Raw genomic sequence first — 23,272 nt, forward strand, 5'->3', positions numbered from 1 at the left:
CCTCGGAGATGGAGGAGTGTGGGAGGAGTGAGTGTGTGTGTGTATGTGTTAATTAAGCATTTACACTGAAGTAAATGGCATCTGTCACATGATAAACATTAGAAATTACTGAAATGTATAAAATAATCTGTGTAAACTATGCAGGTAATATTAAGCACTCTGTTAGGAAACACATGCAGGTTTGTTTTTTTTGTTCTTCTGTTGGCTCTCATGACAAAGTCAGCCTTTAGGTTTTGAAATCAGTCGATGAGAATCACTCTAAAACAAATTGAGGAGAAAAACACTTCTGTCATGAATCAGATCCATAAGAAGGTAACAAACTCTGGAGTCACTGAATAATTATAATGTTAGGGATCTGTAAATTATCCGCGTGTCTTTGATTGGTTTATAGATTTCATATGCACTGAAAATAAGTGTTTTAGTTCTTTGCCCTGAAATAGTTTTTCCTATGTTCTGTTTCCTTACCAAGAAATCTTTTCTGTGTTTAAAAGTCGAGGGGCATATATATGTAATTGTGACTTGTTTATAATACAGATATCAACTAGCAATCTGCAGCAGCTGAATGACTCCTGGAGAAGGTTACCTTGATTCTGCTGTGTTAAACAGAACATCTCTAGGAGTGCTACTTATATTTTAGGTAGTAAGCTGTTAATTTTGTTATCTCTAAATGATTATTGTTTGAGTTACATTTTTGATTAAGGGGGTAATTCAGTAAATTCAGAGTATGACTGGGCAAGAGAGCATGCTGCTGTCAAACGAGTACATGTGCCACCCTCCAGGGTAAAGGAGAGCTAACACAATCTAGGTAATTTGGGTACTTCCTAGCTCTGATTCAGTGTAGTCCTTCTAAATCTGATTCTCCTGCAAAGCGGCTACTGAGTATTTTGGTGGTGCTTGTATCCAGAATTTTGGGTTATGGGCATTTTTCTCTTCTGGGTTATGATGCCAAGCCCTGGCACTAAACCTGGTTTATAAATCCTCTTGAAATACCGAAGCGTAATGTAGAAGGAAGATCTCCAGTTGCTGCTACTGTTATTACCCCTTATTGCACTCTGTACTCTGAGAGCTGCCACAGCCTGGAGTGGTGCTTGGAACCAGTCCAGGCCAAAAATGGCTGGTTAATCAGCCCTGATGGACTCCTTGCTTTATGTGCCTGTTTACTGGAAACGTGGTGAAGAAACACAAAGCTTTTCCTGTGTGAAGATCTGGCAGGTTTTACTGGTTTACATGCCTTGCCGTGAAGGTGGCTTCTGGACCTAAACTAGCCATGGAAGCAGGTGGCCATTTTTTTGCAGTTTGCTTCTGAATTAATAAGCTCATTGGACTTGAGCTAGTTCTTGGATCTGTATGTGGTCATGAAGAATTGTACAATAAAATAATTGTTGTACTTCACATTGTGTCCAGTTGTCTTTGTACCTTAATCCAAAAGTAGTTACGCTATTTAAGAGTATTCATTCTAATGTTCTTTTGCTATGGCTCCTTATTTGTCCTAGATGCAGAGCTGAGGAGACTGTGATGGGCTGATCGCATGTTTGTGGCTAATTGGGGTTTGGATTTCCAAAGGTATAACAAACCTGTGCAGGGATTTGGAGGACTAAATTTAGTCTGTATTTTTTTAATTAGGTGGAGGTTCTGTAAAATGATGATTCAGTAAGTTTTGGTGAATCTCCCTTATTTCTGTTGTTGCTTCAATATAATTAGCCCTTATGAAATAGACTACTTCGATTATACAACTTTTACAGAAATTAAACTTTTGCATTGATGTCTCGTCACATTTCTAGTTTTTTGTATTCTCTAACATAACAGGTCCTTGTAGCTGCTTGAAATGTATCTTTTGAGGCAAAGGTAGCCCAATATGATTAAAACTTGCAGTATAAACCATTAAGCACTTTAAAGTTTGTCTGCTTTTCCAGCCTTTGTTGTTATCCATTCATGCTTGAGATTGCGGGTCAATTCTAATATTTATGAAGGAATTGCATTTCTTCAGGAACCTCCTGGGACTTGCTGCTTTGTTTTGTTGACACTGTTTTTGTGAACTAAAACAGAAAAGGGAGAAGTTAACTTCTGGAGTTTTAGCTGTAGTAAGTTTGGGATAAATTTTGAATACCTAGGATTGTGTGGTTTAAGTCAAGCACTTAAGTAACTCTTGAATTTGAAAATTATATTTGAAACTTAGAGTGCTTGAGGAAGGGGATTTGCTGGATTCTTTGGACTGTCTAGAAATATTGCATTATATATCAGCTTCTGCAGAAGAAGAGGTTTAGTGAATTCTGTGAATTCTGTGCTACTTGGTAGTAAGCTGAAAGTTTCAGCTGTTGCGTAGATCCAAATGATTGCTTGTGTTGTAAAGTTTGCTAGTAATTATGTTTCTATATACTGTACTGTAAATTCTGTAGTGTATTTGCATTATGGCATTTGGGGTATTCTTAATGAACTGCAGTGCAATGTGGAAGAAATACTTAGAGAAGGGAGTCATCATGAATTACTAAGAAGAAACAGATTTCTGTTTCCAGATTATATGTGGTTTAATCATACGTAGAAAAAACTAGATGGGAGATGGACCCATCGGTTGAAGAACTGTCACTGGAACCTGAAAATCTGGAGATTGTGAACTAGTAGGGAGGAATGGAGACCTCATTCTTAAGGTATTTGCTTGGTGCTCTATGGCAGTGCATCAGGTAACATGAATGTGATATGGCTGCTGTTTTGTTATATCCACGTATGGTATGTTAGGGTATGTGCAAGGCTGAACTGGCACCAACCTTCAGTAAGGTAAGCAAGGAGAAATGGATTTGCTGGAGTACAGGGGAGTGTGGGAAAGGAAGAGTCAAAACTCCAAAGGGTTGAAGTGGCAACAAAACATTTCAGAAGAAGGGTTAGAAAATGGTGGAGGGAAATTTCACAAGACTGTTTATACATACACGGTTTTGCAGTATCTTCTATGGCTGCTTCTGGTACTAGTAGGACTGTTGGTGTCTCAGGGTGAGAAGTGTGTGGGTATGGAGTTTTTCTCTTGATGCCTAACAATACCTAACTATATTAAGTTAGTCCTTTTCTGTAAGGAAGCTTTTGGTTTTGTAAAACATACATGCTTAACTATGTTTAAGTTTGAATAACTTTGTTTAGACATGTAAACCACGTTGGAATTCAAAACAACGACTTTAAGCATGTAGAGTGATCATGCAAATAAAAGTATTCAAGGTCCATGCTGTTTTTTGTACTTAGTGTGCCAGGAGGGATGACAGACAGGCTAATCTTGATAGCATTTGATCAAAATAGATTACTGACTTCTGTTGCTGTGGTATACTTGCTAAAAAGCATTAAAATCCTGCTGCATGATTGTCTGTGCTAGTGCTTTAGGGGTTTTTGGTTTTGCTTTTTTTTTTTTTTTTTTTTTTTTTTTTTTTGAAATGTGAGGCTAATGCTGTAGTGGTAAAGTAAAACCATTGTGAAGCAATAATCCAAATGTGAAATGCATCTCAGTTCTAGGAGGTTATGTGAATTCTCACATACTCAAGTATACAGCAAATTCAGAAGCTATTTAAGAGATGCCCCCAGAAAGAAACTTGGAATTAGGTGGCAAGTTAATGTTCCTTCCTGGTAGTAGGATTAACTTTTGCAAATTCAATAAAAATGAAGAAAGAAGTAAAGCATTTAGTAAGTGACTCTTGTGCTTCTTCTATGTGTCTTGCTGTACTCACGTGAACACTTATTGCTCATTGCATTCTTCAAAATAGTTTGACTAATGCTTGTCACTGCTTCTAGCTGATTTCCCCCTGGGCCCCCCCCCCCCCCCCCCCCCCCATTTGTTCTGAATGAGCCAACAGAATATGTGGGTTACATTACTGCTAACCTTAGTTTGTCATAACTGACAGCCTTCATGCTACCTGTAAATAAAGTTTATTTTCACAAAGAATAAAATTCCCTGTTCATAAACTGCAAGTACTTTTAATTTCACGTATGAAAACTTGTTTTCTAAAAGAATACCCCCTTTAAACAATTCTGTTTTGCATGCTGAAGATGATATAAAATATTTCATAAAGGTAACTTAAAATTGGCAAGCATTGGAAATGTCAAACTGTCAGTATAAATGAGTCTTACTGACACATAACTAATACAATCTTACACAGTTTGAGCAATGGCATGCTTTCTTAAATACAAACTGAAAGGGAGCTTACAAAAGGAGAGCAGAATGAGGAAAAACTGGTTGTTCTGTTTCTTGGATCTGTGTGTATCTTTAAAGGAAAAGAATTCTGAACTCTGAAAACATGTTGAAGACCAATCTATTTAAACTTTTGTAACTTTTTCTTCAATTTAAGTGTGCATATGAATTGTAAGTAGACTTGAGACTTCAAACCTAACTTCAAACTTCAGACCTAGCTATTTTATTATTCCTGGTAAAATATTGGAAACGTTTGTCCCTTTTGTATAGTTCAGATTTGACTAAAAAATGTTTGGCAAATGCATATAAATGAGGATACAATGGATTAGGAATCCAACATGAGCCTGCTTAAATAATTCTCAAGATTTTCTGGTTCACGTGTAGTGATATTGAACTCTTTAGTCATAGGCTTTAATTTGTGCATGGTGCTGACCTGATGCTGTGCAGGGACACTCACTGCATCCCTTCATTCAATTCACTCTAATTATCCCCAACTTCCTGGGGAGCCTGCTTAGAACTGGTCATGAATGTTTGTTATTAAGTATTAAGATATTAGACTACCCTGGTTACATGTAACAAAGTAGTTTTTAGTCTGAATTTACATATAGATGATCAGTATAGGAAGCTGAAATTGCATTTGTCATGATGTTATTTAATCAAATTCAAAATAATATATTGGAATAATAAAACATTTTGACAGTGACTTAAGCTTGGAGTTAAATGAAATGAGATTTATTGTGTGAGTTCTTGTATGTCAATGTCGGTAATTTCAGTGTGTATTTTAGAGTGGTTATGGTATGTAAATTATCTTTGAAACAATCAGATTTGTGTGCATATTTCAGGGTGACGGTAATTATTTTTGCTGGGAGCATCTGTTAATGCAGAATATTGCCTCTTCAGGTTCATGTGAAAATGGCGGACGAAGCTGTCTGTGTTGGCCCAGCTCCCACCAGCAAAAGCTACCTCAACATGGATGCCATCATGGAAGTCATTAAGAAAACCAGAGCCCAAGCTGTGAGTCTGAATGAGTCTATCTGCTGCAGCTGTTTCATATATAGAAAGCAGAAAAGCCAGAGTTTGTGTTTTTTTTTTTTTTTTTAAGGTGTGGGGGGGAAGTGATTGAATATGCTATTCCAGTTAGTTCATGTCACATGAGTTAAATGTGTCTGAAATCGCTACTGGAAATCAAAGGCTTTGTAGCATCTGGCAGCACTGGTCGCTGATCCTGCAGGTGGCTGCTGGATTCAGCTTTCACACCAGGGAGCAGCTTCAGTTCATTTCCAAATTTGCTGGGGGAGAAAAAAAATACCAATTAGTTTTGAGCACTAACCCTTTATATGCCATAATGGCTTTTTTTGAATGTTTTACAAAGTGTGTCCAAAAAAGCTTTTGCTTAGACATAGTTTGAATCACTTTCTAAGTCACAGAAATGTTATTTGCAGGAAGGTAAGGTAAATAGTGCATCCCATGATTATTTTTGTTTTAGAACGTTCACAAAATGCATGTTAGCTTATATGTGTAAATGTGGGCTCTTCTGCCTTTCTCTCTCCAAATTGGCCGGAGATTCTAAAGCTTAACAGAAATTGGCTGGAAAAACTAATGTGTAGTCATGTTCGTATGCCTAATCTTCTTTGTTCTGTCAATGAAATAAACTTAATATTCAGAGGTGCTGTACACAGAGCATGTATTAAAATAAAATTTGATGGGTGTATATGAGCAACACTAATTACCCTGGAACAGTTTGGATCAACATTGTAATTTATTTCAGAGAAGATGTTTTGGTATAGTGCTTTCAGGGGCCAAAAACTTTCCCATAAAGAAAAAAACTGTCTCCTTCCTTCTGAGTTTCTGAATATGGAACTTAGTTTTTTAGGGTCTTTAAAAGAGGGGAATAAAATGGCTTATACTTTGTCTATCAGAGTATACTGGATCAAGAATCTTACGTGAATGGTGAGAAGTAAAATGAAAACTTTCTCAGATTCGTCTCAGTTATGCTAGGTATATATTGGGGTGTGAACAGCAAACTAGGCACGCAAGGTTGTATGACCTAAACTAATGAAACAGTAAACAGTGTTCTCCAGCAAGGTTCACCGGAGTTAGGAGCCTTAAAGCTGCTGTTGTAATCAGTGTTAGAAATATTTGGGCATGAGGAGCATTTTATAATGGCTACTAAGAAGTGCGTAGATGAGCGTATATGGTTAAATCTGCAGTGAGATAAATGTGGCAAAATGGAATTAAAAAGAGCAGAAGGCAAACACCAAAGGGAGTGTGTCCATTGCTTTGCACACAGCACCTTTCTCTCTAGTTAAGTAAGGAATGTTTGTTTCAGAAATGGCAGTTCAACCAGCGAGTCTTTACAGCTTGATGTAGGACAGAGAAATGAGTGTGTTAAGAGTTTCAGAATGTATTAACTAGTTTAAATGCTTAGTGATCTACTTCACCTTCCTCAATATTTGAAAAGGTCCTAGCAAATTTGGTGTCTGGCTTCAGAACTCAATCAATTTTTATTTTTTTTCCCCCCCAAGGTACACCCAGGATATGGGTTTCTTTCAGAAAACAAAGAATTTGCTAGACGTTTGGTAAGTTATTTCTAATTATTTGGCTGTCAATGATGTCCTAGGTGGCATATAGTCATTCCAAGGTATCTGAGGAGTCAAGATGCTTATTCAAGGCAGATCTAAAAGATACCTTAAGATAGGAGACTTCAGTATGTTTTCTGTGCATGTGGTTTTATTGCATTTGAGGGTGTAATTGCAGACCCTTTTCCTTTGGGAAAAGGGGAGGTGCCTATTTGTAAGAACTTTACCAAGGATGTAAGAACCTTTTGGCATTTTCACTCGTGCCTGTACTGTTTATGAGGCTGCTCTGTAAAACTGGGTCACTGAAATAATCTAGGTTAAAAGTATCTGGTTTTAAGTGATCATTTTGGTGATTCATAGCACAGCTGGTGAACAGCTGTATCAGCGGCCCTGAGAAGGTGCTGAACTGCATTTTCGGGATGGGAGTAGAAAGCTGTTTAAAAACTGGCTTCTCTGCTGGTGGTCATGCATTGTGGAGCTGTGTTCTCTGAAAGGACCAAGAGAGTCAAGAGGGTGCTGTTTTCACTTAGTGTGTGAATTCATAAAAATTATTATTCACAACCTCTTTACCTCAGTGGAGTTTTTATTTATCACAAAAATAGATACATGGCCTTTTTACTGATTTTTATTTTTTTGGGAAAACTTTCGTGCAGCTGCTTATAAATTTGAGCAGTGCTAGGAGAAAGTTATATGCAAAGTGTTTTAAGCAAAGTCCTGAGTGGATGCTGTGTGTGTAGTCACTGCATATCGTGTGTTTTTATTGTCTGTTGGTTTCACTGAGAATAAGTACAAGCACATAGTACATTGAAATTTCCAGTAAAAAGCTGTTGCAGCTACCAACTTTGTTACAGAGGTAAATGAACCATACAGCTGAAAAAAACCTCAATCATTTTACAGGCAGTAAGATAAATTTGTTGCTTGTTTTGAGAGTAATTTGCACCTTTTTGATTTGGGGTAAAAAAGATGAGGAATATGCTTCTATAAAATGATAGCTCTTTAGTTCTTAGCATTTGTAGAATAGCTCTTGTTTCCACATCTCTTCCTTGATTATGTCCCTTTTGGTTTGAGTTCTAATTGTAATACAGACCTTTACTGTTTAGTTGGTGTTAGAGAATACCACCTGTTCACTAAGGAGACTATTTGGGAATGAAATCTCAAATTTTTATACTTCATAGTTGCTGTGCTTTTTTAAAAGCCCCCAGATAAAAACAAATGTATATTCTGTGTGGTGATGAATGCATCCTGCTGGTTGCTGGGTGGTGGTGGTGATAAAGTTGAAAGGAATTCTAAACACTTGGCGTTTGCCGGGATTTACCAAATCTAGGGTAATCTCTTACATGTTATTTTCATGCAGTTGGGCAGCTTCCTTTTATCACTGTTCTGCTTCATGTACCAGAGCCTCTTTTTTAGAGGGAAGATTCCTGGCTTAATTTATAACAAACTGTGTTCCCACTGGATTAGACCAGCAGGATAACTGGCTTTAGTTGACAGTTCCTGTTTTTTTAATAACAAAAAAAATTAATGAAACAGAAGTGCTTGCTCATGCTCTTTTGCTTTATATTTTGCTGCCAAACATTGAAATTTGATAGTTATTACTCCAAACTGGGTGCATTTCCTAGTAATCTCCAATTTGATGTAAATTACTATATTGGTGACATGACAACCTGGAAGGCTTTTTTTTGGTGGGATTAAACTGAAATGGAGGAAGTGCAAACATTCCTGTGATTCCCCCCCCTTCCCATTTCTCATCTTTTCACTCAAATCCTTAGAATAGTGAATTCCTGAAATAATGTAGTGACTAGAAACATGTTCAAGTTTGGGTTGGTGCTACAGTCTCAAAATAGCTTTTAATTATGTTTGAGAAACCTGGTGTGTTCCCTTCTTAAAAAATATAATAAACCAAGGTAGTTCTACTTTGCTTTCTGAAATGCACTATTTAAAGTCTCAATTAAGGCAGAATCATGCTTCCCTTCGTGTCAGTGGCTCTAGAATACCAAACCCCTCGTGAGAATTGGTGAAACAACCTGGTTTTTTTATCACTGAGGGCTGGTTATGTTTTTTTCAAGACACCCTGATTAATATATTTAGGAGGAGTACTTGCCTGCTGTTTCTTTTCTTTATTAAAACCTATAACAAATGTTAGAAAACTGTTGTGAAGTTGTCAAAGATGTGTTTTTATTCTGTTTCCTTTCTCCCTTTCCCTTCCTTTTCGCATACACTGTTTTGTTCTTTTGTACTGAAAGTATTGATGAAACTTGTGAAACCTGGGCTTATTTCCTGGTGTGCATCTGTACTTTTAAAACAAAATATCTAGATTCAGAAATAGAGAGCTACACTAAACTTACTAAACTTGCCAATCTGTCTGTAAGAGCTGTAATGAGCTCAAAGCAAAGCTTTGTCTTCAATTAACATGTGGAGGGTCAGTTCACATGTAATCCCACTGTGTGTGTTTTGAACAAAAGCATGGCTTTTTATTCATTATTGCCTAAATGACTCATGGAATAGCACACTGCTATAGACAGTCCTTGTGAAGAACTTGATGGATACATTTAGAGTATTGAAAATTAGTAGTCTTCCCCCCCCCCCTTTAGAAACTTAATTTTGTTCTCTCTTAGAATGGGGGAGAGCACAAATAAATGATCTGTTGTTTCCAAAACAAAATTTGAAAAAAGCAATCAGTGGGTGAATATCTGGCATGTTGTTTATTATGATCCCATAAAAAAGTTGGTGCTTTCAGCCCTCTCTTCATGTGTATCTATTCTGGTAGCTGTTGGTGGCTGACAGAAAAGGGATCCATGGAATTTATATCAAGTGAGTCTGTCAAAGGTTACCTAAACCTTAAGGTCAGTTTCTTAAAGATGGGTATTTTAATGTGAAATCTTTTGTAAACCTTTTAAGCTAATGCTGATAAAACTAGTTATTATGTAGAATAATAAAACATGGGTTTGTGCAAGTGAATCTTACTTTGCATTTTGATTTTTAATTCAGAAATTTGAGCTATCCAACTTGGAACTCTTGCCGTGCTTTATAAAAATGATCTGTACATTGGAGTTGTAAAATATAGTGTGTAAGTTGTTACTTATAGTTTATGTATGCAGAGATATTTGCATGTAAGCTGTTTGCTTCCTTCAAGAAATAATTCCATAATATTCAGTATTGACACAAATCTAAAGGTGCAGTTAAAATCTATTGCCACACTGGAAAATAAAAAGTAGTGTCTTTGCCAGGTACTATGCTGAGCTGCAAGAACAATTTGTTCCTTCATGCTTTAGAAGAATTTGCTAGTGACCTCTGTATTTATGTTAGCTTGTTTAGTGTTTCCCATTATATAAAATTAATGCAGTCCCTTTCTGAGAAGCTCTATAACCTCTATTGTCTGCAGCAGGTCTTTGAAATTCAGTAAGGAGAAAGCTCTGAGACTAAGATTGAGCCTTTTGGTTGGCCTGTTTTTGAAAGATACGCTTTTCTGAAATTGCCATTTACCTTTCCTTGCTTGCAAACCTCTAAGGCAGCTGTTGTGGCGGGGCGTGAGGGTGCTGAGTCAGGTCTCTTCACATGTCAAATACTTTGGGATTGGCCCATGGTCCCGGTGCCTCTTTATTTCCTTCTTTTCTTACCTGGCTGAAGGGAATGGGGGAGAAGAGAGTGAGAGAAAGCAACTGTGTGGCTGGGTTATACAGTCATTATTCCAGAGTCAGTGCTGCTTCTTGTAGTCTATCTGATGTTAGCAGCAAGTAGGAGCCTTACTTCTGTAGCTGAGGTTATGTGTGTTCTTGCTTCCTGATAATGGTTGGAAGCTTGACCCTTGATGCGTGGTGGCTTGGTGTTGCAGTTGCTTATAATGGGATCAGTTTTCCTCTTTTTAATTGAAAGGAAAACACAAATGAACTTCCCCTTCCCCTTCTGTCACAAAAGTCTCTTAAGAAGCTACTGGGTAAATTGGCTAAATGAACACTGTTCCTTTTTAAAGTGTAGTATGAACAATACCAGTTTGCAGGATTTATACTTTCAGTGTATTTTGCTCTCTTGCACATATGTATATGATAGAGCTCCTACTTTCATTGGTGTGCATTGTTGTTATTTTCTTCAAGAAACCTGTGGAATTTGTGCATAACGTAATCTTCAGATGATAAGAATTAAGTTTAGAAATGCAACCTTTATCTGGAATATTTTTCTTGAGTGCAGCCTTGACAATACTATCCTGATGCTCTGTTTCTTGATGCCGACAAAGCCAGCCACCAAAAAAAGCCTGAAATCTCCTCCTTGTGATAGAAGCCATAAACATGGTGGGACAAAAGTATTCACTTTTGGAATAAAATATGGACCTTTTTGGAGTTCCTAGTGGAACCTGTTTTTTATCCATCTTTTGTGCCCTTTCAGCAGCTACTGTTTGGCATGACTAAGGGGAGAACAAAGCAGCAGGCACTATTTCTCTTTACCTTTGAAGCTAGATTAACATTCTTGGTGGAATTAAAAAAAACCAACAATGTATTGTCTGAAATAAATGAGCAAACAATGTATATGGAAATGATTGCATGTTTGTAAATAGCTGTTAAGTTTGAGATGGAAAAGGTAAACCAAAAAACAACATATGTCATCCCCTGTAAGGGCACACATCTGACCTGTGAAGAATTTTGTGCTGGTGGATCCATAACCCTATGCAGAGCTAATTATGGGATTAGTCACCTGTTAACTCTTAATGGCAGCAGTGTTTCCTCACTGGCTTTGTTATTCGTTAGCAAATTCTGATGCTCCTTTATCATGATTCAGTGGACATTACATTTTTGAGAAGCATTTGGTATGATTTTCATGCTGTTTCCGCATGCATTAGCGTCCTACCTGCCAATTCACGTGACTGGTTAGTATTTCTGCTTTCCAAATTGCAAAGCGGTGGTTGAAAAAGGCAGCTTTGGAAATGCGGTGTTAAGCAGCTACTTATGGCAGAGAGTGTATCCTTCAAGGAGTGGGGCAGACAGAGCTGTTAATGTGGGTTTCTTAGTCTGTCCTGCAATGCGTAGCATGTCTTTTTCTGCCTAAGTGGCAAAGCGCTTACAGCACTGCCTGTGGTGCCTTAAGGTGCTTTATCTGATGTCTGATGGAGAATGTGCCTTTGCTGGGTAATAAAGATTAGGCAATGTACTTGTCTAGGTGAACAGGTCACCAGTTTTCCTGCCTGGAAAGCTGTGCCTTCTGGGACTGTAATGTTGATGGGTGACGGCTTACCGTCTGAGGCATAATGCTTCTGAATGTTATTTGTATTCTTGTATTAATCACAAGTAGGCTTTTTTCTTGGAAAAAAATCGGAATCATCTGCAATATCAGGTTGTGTGAAATCCATGGAAGTGATAAATACTGCATGTATTAAGTCATGGGCAGTATTTGTCAGATGTTACTTGTCCTCTGCTAGTGCATGTGAGCTAGAAAAATGACATGGAGTCATTTGAACGATCTGCTTAGACACTTCCTGGTGTGAAAGTAGGAAGGCTGTATTACTTTGTTACTGTAGAAAATGTCACAGAACTTTGCTAAAAGCATACGATGGGTTACGTTATCATCAGTGTCCGGTTTGATTGCCTATGCTACAAAAATTGATACCACTTCTGTTCTATTGCAACTTCCAAATCTTTATCTTGAGGAGCTGCTGTGTACAGCTAGAGTGCTTTTCTTGAAGTATAGGCTTCTGACTAAACTTGAAGTCTCAGGGTGCATATCCACAGGTCTTGTGGATATGCATGTATTTAAAGATGTGGGGTGGTCTTTTGGGTGGCTTGTGACAGAAATGTTCTCCTTCCTTTTGAGTCTTTTGCCTAAATGCCATAATCTTAGTGTGTGGTTTTGTTTCTTTTTCTTGATTTGCTGATCAGGCAACTTCCGCTGACATGGCAGTCTTGATCTATTTGTATTTGTTTTTCACTTAGAAAAAGCCTTTATTTTTAACTTGTGTATTTTTTAAAGCTGTGTATTTTTTTTAAAGTCACTTATGTTGAAAACTTGTAACACATGCAAGTGTTCTTGGAAAAAGCACAAACACAAAACCTCTTGATTTAAATAGTAATGTCAAGCAACTTGAGACTCTCAGTGGATGAAATGTGGGTTTGTGTGAGTTCTGGAACGATTTAATGCTGTGCATGTGATTAAAGAATACATAAAGAATGATTTTTGCCTATCTGGACTATCATAAGTCATTTAATATTTCTCATGAGATGCCTTTCAACAGCAGCGCTTTGGCACACTTATTGGGGTGTGTGGTTCTGCAAATGTATGTTTTTTTGGAATCCCGATTTGTAGAAATTAGTTATTTCTTGACATGCAGTGTCACTGCAATAGCACTTACTTCCAGGTTTACTGGAATCCTTCACATTGCTTCTGAAATGCTTTGTTCTGTCCTCTTTCTTCCGCTGTTGCTGTGTCTGGTTGTAAGAATAAATCTTCTTGCTTTGTTTCCACAATTGCAATTATATTAACTGTATATAACTGTGTTTTTCCTCATTGCAATAGCAGAAAGCTTGTGAGTGTAATGCTCTATAATTTTTACATAGGTAACACTGTTTCCTTTAACTTTCTTTGGTTTTATTCTACTATTGATTTGCAGTGATGCAGACAAGCTTGTCTGGTTATGGTGAACTCTGTCCATTCTGAGCAAAGGTGATTTGTTAGTTTGTCCTGTTTGTAAGCTAGCGTGGTAACCTTGAAAATGTGATGTCCTTCTCTGTTTCCAAATCAGTTTTAAATGTCCCATTGATACCAGTGGAGTTGGATTAGACTTGAACAGTTAAGAGGTGCGAAGTCTTTGAAATAAGAACTTCTGTTGTCCTGTGGATTTTAATATACTTTTGTGGCAAGGCAGGTGTGTAGATTCAGCTCAGAATTCAACAACAATGCTTCCTCAATAATCACTTTTGTTTTCTGCCTACATTTTAAGAAATAATACATTTTATAGTGATAGATGATTTGTGTCCAGCAGTTTCACATTGCAGATTGGACACTTAAGGGTTTCTATATATTCTTCCTAAAATATGCACATCAAGGAAATTAATTCTGGCTTTAAAGATGGATGCAGTTTAGTGATTGAGTGGATTATTTTTTTTGTGTGTGTGTACCACTACAGAGCTGAAATCTATTGAAACAAGGATGTTTGTGATAGAACCATTTTCTCTCCCACAGTTCTTACTGTTTAATCTTCTGTTCCCTTCTGTAGTTGAAAACTAAATGCAGGAAGTTATGAACCAAAATCTGTTTACTGAAGTTACGCTACTAGCCAGCAAAGATGGCTTCTTACAGCATACTGTATTTTCATACATAAGGGCTTTTGTTACTGATAGTGGTGTGTTACACGAGGAGGGATATGAACATGCAAGCCTTTCATCCTAAGGCTAGGAGGTAATTACTTTTGAGGTAAGAGGAAAACTTTCTCAATTTATTTGTAGAATTTTTTTTAGCTTGAAGACACTTATCTGTTGCAATAAGTGATGCTCTGTGTTTTTGTGTTCCTCTGTTTTAGTGACTCTCTAAGAATGAAGATGGTCTGTTGAGTCTTCATTCCTAATTCACACCCTTCTTTAGTTGGCTTTTTGGGTTTGAGTTTTAGGAGGGTAATGTCTCCTACTTTCTGACACTTTTAGATCAGATTCTGATACTTGACCTCTAATGGATCTACTGAGACCGTAAAAGAGCTTCTTGAAGGGAGGATCATGACTGGCAGCTCTTTCAAAGGCCTGTGAGTGATTTCCACGTTAGCTGTGGAAAAAGATGTTAGCTGAAAGGCTTTTGATGAACATGTTTCTAAAGATGACCTATTATCCTGGACTCGTCAGAATTTTTTGGGGCGGCTTTGTTTTTCATGGTATGTGACTGTAATCTTCAGGAAGTATTTTCTTGAAGTTAGTACTTAAGATCATGTTGAATTATCAGAACTTGATCTTACAGTTCTATAAACTTAGATTTTATCTTATGCTGCTGTTCAGTTCCTTTTATATTGTTGTATCTGTCTTGTTCAAAACTGTTCTGTAGGTATTTAATATGTCTGCAGTATGTTTTATTGCTGCTGTAAAGTGGTCAAATATTCTGAATAGTTGCTACAGCAACAAGACTTAATATACTTGTTTGTTCAGCATATCACAGGATTCACTTGTTTGAAAATCACTTCTTGGGCAGGAGGTTGTAGTCTAGCTTTTCTGTGGTCTCTGAACTGTTCCAGCTGCTTCTGTGTGTTGAAGCCACTGTCATATGCCAGATACGATTGGTTATTGAAAGTGCATTGAAACATGGGAGAAGTTCAGTTTTATTTTTTACTGTTGCATAGATCCACCAGTTACAGAAGCAGCGGAAGCTGTAAAGGATGCAAGACAAGCTATATTCAGGCATGTCAGAATTAAGTAAAGTTTTGCAGTATTTAAACTGTTTAATTTCACTTGATAACTGTTTAATGTCACCTCTTGGACAGTTTCATGAAACTTAAATTAAAAATGGGGTTACTATCAATGTGCACGCATTCCTGATTGGACATTTCACACATTTGTCCAGCTTCATAATTTTTACATCAGAATTGTGTAGAAAGCATATACCTGCTGAACTCACTGTTCAGAGGTCAGTTCTTTAATTGATACTAAATTATGGCTTTCGGTACACACAGGGTTAAGTGAAAAGTTTGCAGTAATATCTAGTGAGCTTTTTTCCTTTAATGTGCTCATTAGCAGTGGCAAGTCCAGGTTTTAGCACATGTCAGTAATTTACATTTCATTGCTGAGTGGCTGCCCTTGTTCAAGAGTTGTTTCTAAGCCTGATGAATATACTTGTGTTGGGAATAAACTGAGTAGAAGAATTGAAAGCCAAATACCCTGCCAGGCTTTTCAATGGGTGCCGAAGTTTCTAGTGGGTCACTGATTAGTAATGCATGGAGTAGCAGGGAAATGCAAAGATGATGTCTAGAAAGGTTACTTCAGGTAGGTTTTACCATCAAACTCCTCTCTATTTGTAACTGCCTTTACAGTCACTCTCCTCAAAATTCTTCTCATGGCAGGCCTTCTCCTAATATGAGAATGTGGTACCTTAGATAGACATCCCAACCAGCTTACTTATTGAGAGATGGCACAGGAGAGTAATACTCGTGCAAGGAGTCCTAGAAGCAAATGATCTTAATGGGCTGTACAGTTTCCTGGTATCAGATTATGATGATGATGGGGATCTCTGTAAATATTTGCTCTTGCCCTTTTTTCTTTCTTCTGCTTCATCTGATACTGACTTGTCTTAGCTCGAAGATGTGTATCGTTCACCGCTGTAATGGCAAATAGATGTGTGTTGGGATGAAGTAGCATTGTGGTTGGCAATTAAGATGCAAGACAAAGGTTACTAACTTTTTTGGGGAAACTGGTGCTTTCATGTGGCAACAACATAGTTTGGTAATAAACCCAAACAATTAACTAAATGTATTTGTGGTGGAGTGATATTCTTGCTATTTTTTTCAAGCTGCTCTAACTATTTTCAGAGCACTATGTGGAAACGTATACTGTGAAATTATACTTCCCTTTGTAGAGAGTCCTGCATATATTTTCTGTCCGAAAGGATAGGTACTGCTAAATTTACATATGTACACGGACAACTAAGCATTTTTATTCCCGATGCCCGTTAGGATCATACTGACGTGTTCTTCAGAACTCTAGCAAAAGAGCACTGGTGCTTACTCTTTCCCACTCTCTCTGTAAGGTATTGTGAACACTGTTTATATTCAAGCTACTTATTATACAGTTTGGGGATGGGGAATGCATTAAACATTTAGAATGGGGGAAAACCAGCAAAAGATATTCCAGAACGTTCTTGTGAATAAAACCTGCCAGTTCATTGTGTAGGAACTTGTGAACCCTTTTATTAGCCTATCTGAACATTAGGTGCATATATTTAAATGAGAATGTTTGCAGAAAGTAGTCATTTGAATATTTTTCACACGCTGGAAATATTTTCATAGCTGCCTTGGTCAAATTTGGAATTCCTATTGTTAATCTGCAAAAAAGCTACTTGGGTTGTCTGGGAAGAGCGTTGCCTTTAGCGCTGTGCTAACAGGTCGAAGGAATCTGAAGTAGTAATTCAGAACCTCAGTTGACTGAGACTGTGACTAGACAACAAATAGTAGTTTATGAGCTAACAGGTACCAACGTATCTATAGATGTTACTGGAAAGACTTTTTTTGATTATGAGCCAAGACATTTTTCATGGCTCATAATAAAATAACTGGGGAAAATTATGCTTTTTTTTTTAAATAAACATCTGTCAGATACTTTGCCTTGTGGTTAGGACACTTTAATGTTCTTTACTCTCTCAAAAAGCTGGAGTTAATCACGGCTAAGCATGGAAAAGACATTGAGCTAGTAAACCGCACCCTCCCCCCCCCCCCCCCGACAGTCAAGAAGGTGTCTGAGTGGAGCTTCCACAGGAGCGGGGAGAACATTTTACACTTTAAACTTAGAATGGTTTTGGTTTCTTTTTTTCAGTTGCAGCTGCATAAAGTATTTGTAGCTTCATGTCTTAGTGTTGGACTGTGGTTCTGAATTGATCAAAAAGGGAAGGGGTGAAGAGTGCTTTCAGTTAAGATTTCCTCTTGCAGATTTATGGAGGGGCAGGCTTCTGGGATGGGGGCTTAGTCTCTACTGAATAGGTCCTCTAGCTCTGACCTCCTGCTGCCTGGCTGAATGTGCTTCGTGATGGCTGACTAAACAAATGGTGGCTATTGTGCATGCTGCTGCCCTTGTCATTTAAGAAAGATTAAGTTGTACTCTAAGGCACTGTCTACTGTATGTACTTCTGTGCAGGGCTGTGCAGTTCTTAAAAGGCAGGTGAACTGTTTGGTTTCTGGATCTTGTGGCTTTTTGGTGCTTTGATCCTTTTCTTGATTGAGCAAGAGTTGTGGCTTGTAGCTACCTGTGTGTGATCTGGTACAAATGGTTTATAACTGTGAATGCTAGGGCAAAGCTGTTACTGTACCAAAGCTAACTTTGAGTAGGATAATGATTCTTTGATCTTTGGTACAGGATCTGTCCTCAAAATGTGAAGGATATTCCTACAGGTTGGTGGTTTTGGGTTTTCTGGGGAGGGTTTTGTTTGTTTTAGTGTAAACTTTGAATTGGCTTTTTATGGAGCGAGAGGCAGACTTGTGTCAGCCAAATTGGTGTAGTCCATAACCATATCTGTCTTCAAGGAGATTTTTGGTAGCAGGCGTCTAGAAAATTCAACACACATGCAGCCCATACTGCAGTGTTCAAAGGATACTTCTCAAGTTGCTCAATTTAAGTAATAGGTGTTGTGACATATGTGGTACTTCAGACATAACTTCTGTGTCCCCAAACTTGATTAAAAAATTTTTAGTCTGAGAGGACAGTAAGTACGCATCCATCAGTTTCTGCATCTTTTAGGAAGCCAGAGAGTAACATCAGTAAGGGATACTGCAGTCTCTTATTTTCTGTGTATATTTTTACTGTTCTTTGCAGAAAGAACACTTTAAGATGGTACCCGACTAAAACACCTGAATTTTGTAAGACTTTTACTTTTATTCATTGATTCTATTGTAATAATCCAGATAAATAATTCCTGTAGCAGCCATATTATACAACTGTAACCTTTTTTGGTAAATGACTGTTGTTTTTTTTTTTTTTTTTTTAAGACTTGTAGTGGGCTACCCGAATACTGTGTGACCTTTTACATCTACAAAAGCTGAAAATGCATGTATGTTGTGTATGTAGAACATGCTTCTTAGCACAGAAGGGCTCTCATGAATCCAGTGTGTAAATGTGCTTTTCAAAGGCAGGCAGCAGGTGTGCTGCAGAGTGGTGCTTCCACCTGTCCCACCCAGAGAAGATCAGTTTAATTTGCTCTGGCTGGAACGTATAAAGAGTAAGTTCCCTGTTCAGATTTTTTGGCAAGTTGTCTTGCTGGCAAGCTGTGCTTAATCTTAGGGTGTTAAATTCAAAGCCACCGTGCTAAAATAACATTGGGCTTTTTAAAAGCAGGCTACCCAAAAGATCAAAATGCCCAAATGAAGACTCCTTTCATTTGGGTTTCTCGTGTGCACATGCGCGCGTGCATTGACACAGTTTTGCATTAGGTAGTTGCTTGATTCAGTGGGACTCTTGCCTTGATTAAAGGCTCAGTATTTCTTTGTGTTCACTCTTCAGCATTTGGCTTCAGACAATATTCAGACCTTGCATTGGGCACATGTATATTTAATTTAGCTGTCAGACTTTGTTCATCTGTAGCATATTTGTCAATTTTATGTATTATAATGCAGTTCTCAAAACATCTGGCTGCTCTCGCTTCCCTCCTGCTCAGCTCAGTTCCTGCTATTTCCTTGCATGCTGTCCTGCTTTCTTTTCTTTCCATGTTCAAAAATGTCTTGGCTTTTTCATCTAGAAAGCATAGGGAGGTCAGAAGATAAGTGGCCTTATTTTCAGTTATTTCCAACTGCAAGGAGTAATTTCAGATAGTCCTGTTTGGATCCTGTGTCCAGTGGGTGGGGCATGCTCTGGTTCTAACGAGTTTTCACATCACCTGACAGCTAGACTCTCCAAAATTTCCTAGAAGATTGTGCAAATTGAGGCTTTCAGTGGCTTATGAACTGAAATATGGGTAACTTTTTCGTGAGAATTAAGAAATTATTTATGATAGAACATATTTAGTGTGATACAACATGGCTTCCATTCTGATTTCATAGTTGTTGATTCAAGTCCTCCAGCTTCTATGTGAAACTCCTGTCACCTCATTTTAAATAACAATTTAAACAGTGTTATGGCTATTCTTTCTCTTAATTCTTTACTGAAAGTTCTAGCTTTTTGCAGATGCTTGAAGAGATTCTTGTGTGAGGAATACTTGGAGTGGAAGACTGAGTCTAATGAGATTTAGAATTTGACAGAAGTGTATTCAAGTAACAGCATTTACAAAGAATGAGTAAGGGGCACTCTTAAATTCTGCTGTCATATAGGCTAGCTCTGCCTCTCCACTGTAGGCTAGCTTTGCCTCTGCGCTATGCCTATGCCAAAAAGTGTGTATGATAACAAATAAATTTATCTACAAGATTCTGTTATACTTCAGATGTTAATATTATGTTAGGTTGTGTGGTAGATTATAGTTGTACTTTTTTTTTTTTACAAGAGCTTTTTTGTGTTTAGATACTTCCAACTATACAAAACACTTTTCTAGTCATTTCAGGGCTTGATAACTTCAGGGTTCATTGCCCCTGTACATTTTTCAAATTATTAGCTTCCTAATGCTTACAGCTTTAATTTACCCCCTACTGATATCCTTAAATGGGTTTTCAAGAATTTTGAAAGTGGACTACTATAGTTGTATTTCAGTGTTGGTCCTGACTGACATAGAATTTCTTAAGTAGCCTCCACAATTAAAGGGATGGGAGGTTCAAACAGCTCCTGCGGCAAGAAGCTAAAGATTCTCTTGAAAATAAATTTGTATTTGGTTTCCTAGAGTGTTTTTGCTTTGCTTACTTCTGATGATTTGCATGTTGCTTTTGTGAGTGCTTTTCCTCTCAAATGTAACTTAAATGTATTAAGTGGGGTATGTGTTCTTGAAATGTAAAATAATACTAAAACATTTGCTTTTGTTTGGGGAAAAAAAAAAAAGATAAACATCTGACATGCTGCATGCCTCACAGCATAAAAAAATCCATAAGTGGCAACTTAAAGATTTGAGTACGTACATTGTATCCATGGAAGTGACGTTAACTACATATTTACTTATTAAGTTTTGATTATATTAAGCATATAATTCATGCTATTGTTTTAGCTTCAAGTGCCAGAAAACTACAGAACTATTTTTCTTTGAATTTACAATTTGCATTTTCCATTACAGCCTAAAATTGAAGTAGCAAGGATAAAGTATCTGCAGTGTGTTTATAGGTGAACTGAAGTCTATGCCACTTTGAACCATTTAGTGTTCTGCCACATTTCTGTGGTGAAAGTATTGTTCATGATGACTTCAACACCAGGCATTATTCCTTTTGCAGTTAAACCCAATTGTTATCTTTCCCTCTCTCCCGTGAGCCTGGCTGTGGGTTTTTTGTGTTGTGTTCCAGTCCGTCCCGTGCCCCCCCCCGCCACGGTTTTTGACTGCTCTGTGACTTAGGGAAAATGCACAAATCCATTTTCACAGTTGATGTTCCACAGAACTGGAGTCTAGGAAATTGGAGGCCAAGATTTAAAACCAGGTAAAGAGCAGCAGAAGAACAGAATAGGAAAAAATCCCCCAAAACCAAAACATCCAGCCCTGCGGCCCCCCCCCCCCCCCCCCCCCCCCAATTATTGTCTGTATTTTAAGATTCCAGTGCAGATAATTTCTGTGAAGTCTGCATTATCATTCAGTGCAGGAATGGTTTCCTACTGAATGTGTGACTCCATGAATGAAATGTTTGTACTGCCAGCTATTCTCAGTGTCATGTAATGGCACATCAGTCTTGATACACAATACTATAAAAATGCAGTCATTGCAACTGCCTCTAAAAAGCAGTGAAAGAAAACTGTCTTTTTGAATGATAAAATACTATTCCCTTTTAAGGAATTTCTAGTGTTACATGTTTTGTCTTGCTCAGAGTACAATAAAATTCGATGATGGGATTCAGTTCTAGGAATTGCAAACCTTCCTAAAATATTTGGACAGAAAGGCTACTACAGGGATAAGTTAGAGGAGTTGAAACAGAGATGGAACTTGGCAAACGAAAAAGCTGGATAATGATTAGATTTCAGCACAGACAGATAAAACTTTGTAGCCTGTGTTCCTGTGATAGTTGGATCCCATTATTAAAATTAGTGAAGTAAAATGGTTACTATTAAGAGTTTAAATTTAACTTTTGATTGCCTGTACTCTCCTATTTGATTATAAGTGTTTTGATCTTGTATTTCCATAAATGAGAAGATAGCTGGAATTTGGCCTTTGTTACTGTCTTACAGCCTGAAGTTTTATATGCACATTGGACCACATTGAAGATTACGGTCAAAACTACAGGTGTCATTTTAATATAGTAACTTTAAGGTAATTGTGCCAAAACTGAGATTAATCAGGTATGCTGTACAATTGCAAACTACCAAAACCTGAGCTTGAGTCTTAAAATTGTCACAAAGCTCTGGATGATGACTTAAAGGTCAACTTTTGAGTGTGTGTTTTTTTTTTTTTTTAAAAAAAAAAACAACATGGAAAATAACTGAGATTATTTTCTTTAGGCAGGAAAGGAAATGTTGTTAGGTATCAAGCAGTTGGTATGTCTTATTGCTTTTTTGAATTGCATTAAAGGAATTTAGCGTTTAGCTGCATTGTCTGCATTGTAATAGCCAATAATGGAGACACTATCTTAAAATAAGGATCCAGTCTGATCTTCCAGGGGTTTTCAGAACTGCTCAAATGTGTCATTGTGACTTAAAAAACCAACAACTCTGAGCTGTTTATATACTGTAACTTCCCATTACTAAGGCAGCTGGCATTTGCTGGATAATAGTGTTGTTTCTGTACAATAGTTAAGGGTCTTAATTATCCATGCCTTTTTGAAAAATTACACTGACTATTATGTGAAAGTAAAGTAAAATGTAAAGTATGTGAGGGGTTCTGTATACTCCTATATGGATTACAAAGGTGTGTCATAATATGTACAAATGGTATATGTATTCAGACTAAGAGAAGACTGTTTAATATATTAAGCATTGTGAAATTAATCTTTATTCAGAGATTAAAATAATGAGTTCCAGATTTATTGTGAAATTGGAGCTCCATATGAGTGAGTAAAACAGAAGCTGGCCTTTCAGCAATTTATCCAGCCTGTTCATGGAAAGGTGTGATAAATGGACCAATGTGAGCATCATCATAAGCCAGTAAAAGTGTAAAACACCTTAAATATGTATGCTTTAATAAACTGGTTGAAATACAGTGTATTGGAAGAGGATCTTGAGATCTGTAGAGTGAATTTAGTTCTGATTTTGTGAACAGCAAGAACCCTTACATGAACCATTCATACACCAGCAATTAAGAGATTTGCTTTTTGCACAAATATTGCTGTTTTCTGATGTAATGTTGAAGAATAAATAGCCTTGAAAATGTAGTCCTGAAGCTGAACAAAAATTTGCTTGAAAGCAACTAGATTGTAACATCAATCGCATTTAACACTTAAATGACACTACATTTTTTATTTAAGTGTGTAGTAGTGGAGATTGCAAAGTACAGTAAATGTAGTTATATTACAGTATCACTAATGTCTGTTGTTGACTTCATCTGTGTTAGAGTGGAAACCAAAGAACCTAATTATGCTCACCAGATCCCCATTGTGCTAGATGTCATATACACACGTGTAGTGTGCCTTTTTTGGCTTTGTCCAATTCTGTTAGCATCTGAAGGAAAACAAAAAGGAGTGAGCTAAAAATAGGGAAGAAAAGCCTGGGGCTGTAAATGGGGAAACCTTGATCCCTGTACCCACAAAAAAATCTCAGCCCCCACCACTCTCTTGAAAATGGAGAAATGCAAGCAGTCCTTGTGGCTGGGTAAAGCAGTATTC

At 37.4% G+C, this 23,272-nt stretch overlaps 1 protein-coding gene across 1 annotated transcript in view; it reads left to right on the top strand.

Annotated features, from left to right (window-relative positions):
• The window catches only part of PCCA (propionyl-CoA carboxylase subunit alpha), a 287,945-nt gene that overhangs the window by 42,595 nt on the left and 222,078 nt on the right, over positions 1-23,272 (top strand). Inside the window, exons 6-7 of the mRNA XM_040584163.1 lie at positions 5,063-5,176; positions 6,688-6,741. Coding sequence (XP_040440097.1) covers positions 5,063-5,176; positions 6,688-6,741 — 168 coding nt within the window. The remainder of the gene's footprint in view (positions 1-5,062; positions 5,177-6,687; positions 6,742-23,272) is intronic.

This window comes from Falco naumanni, chromosome 2 (genome assembly GCF_017639655.2).
Source record: "Falco naumanni isolate bFalNau1 chromosome 2, bFalNau1.pat, whole genome shotgun sequence".
Classification (NCBI taxonomy): domain Eukaryota; kingdom Metazoa; phylum Chordata; class Aves; order Falconiformes; family Falconidae; genus Falco; species Falco naumanni.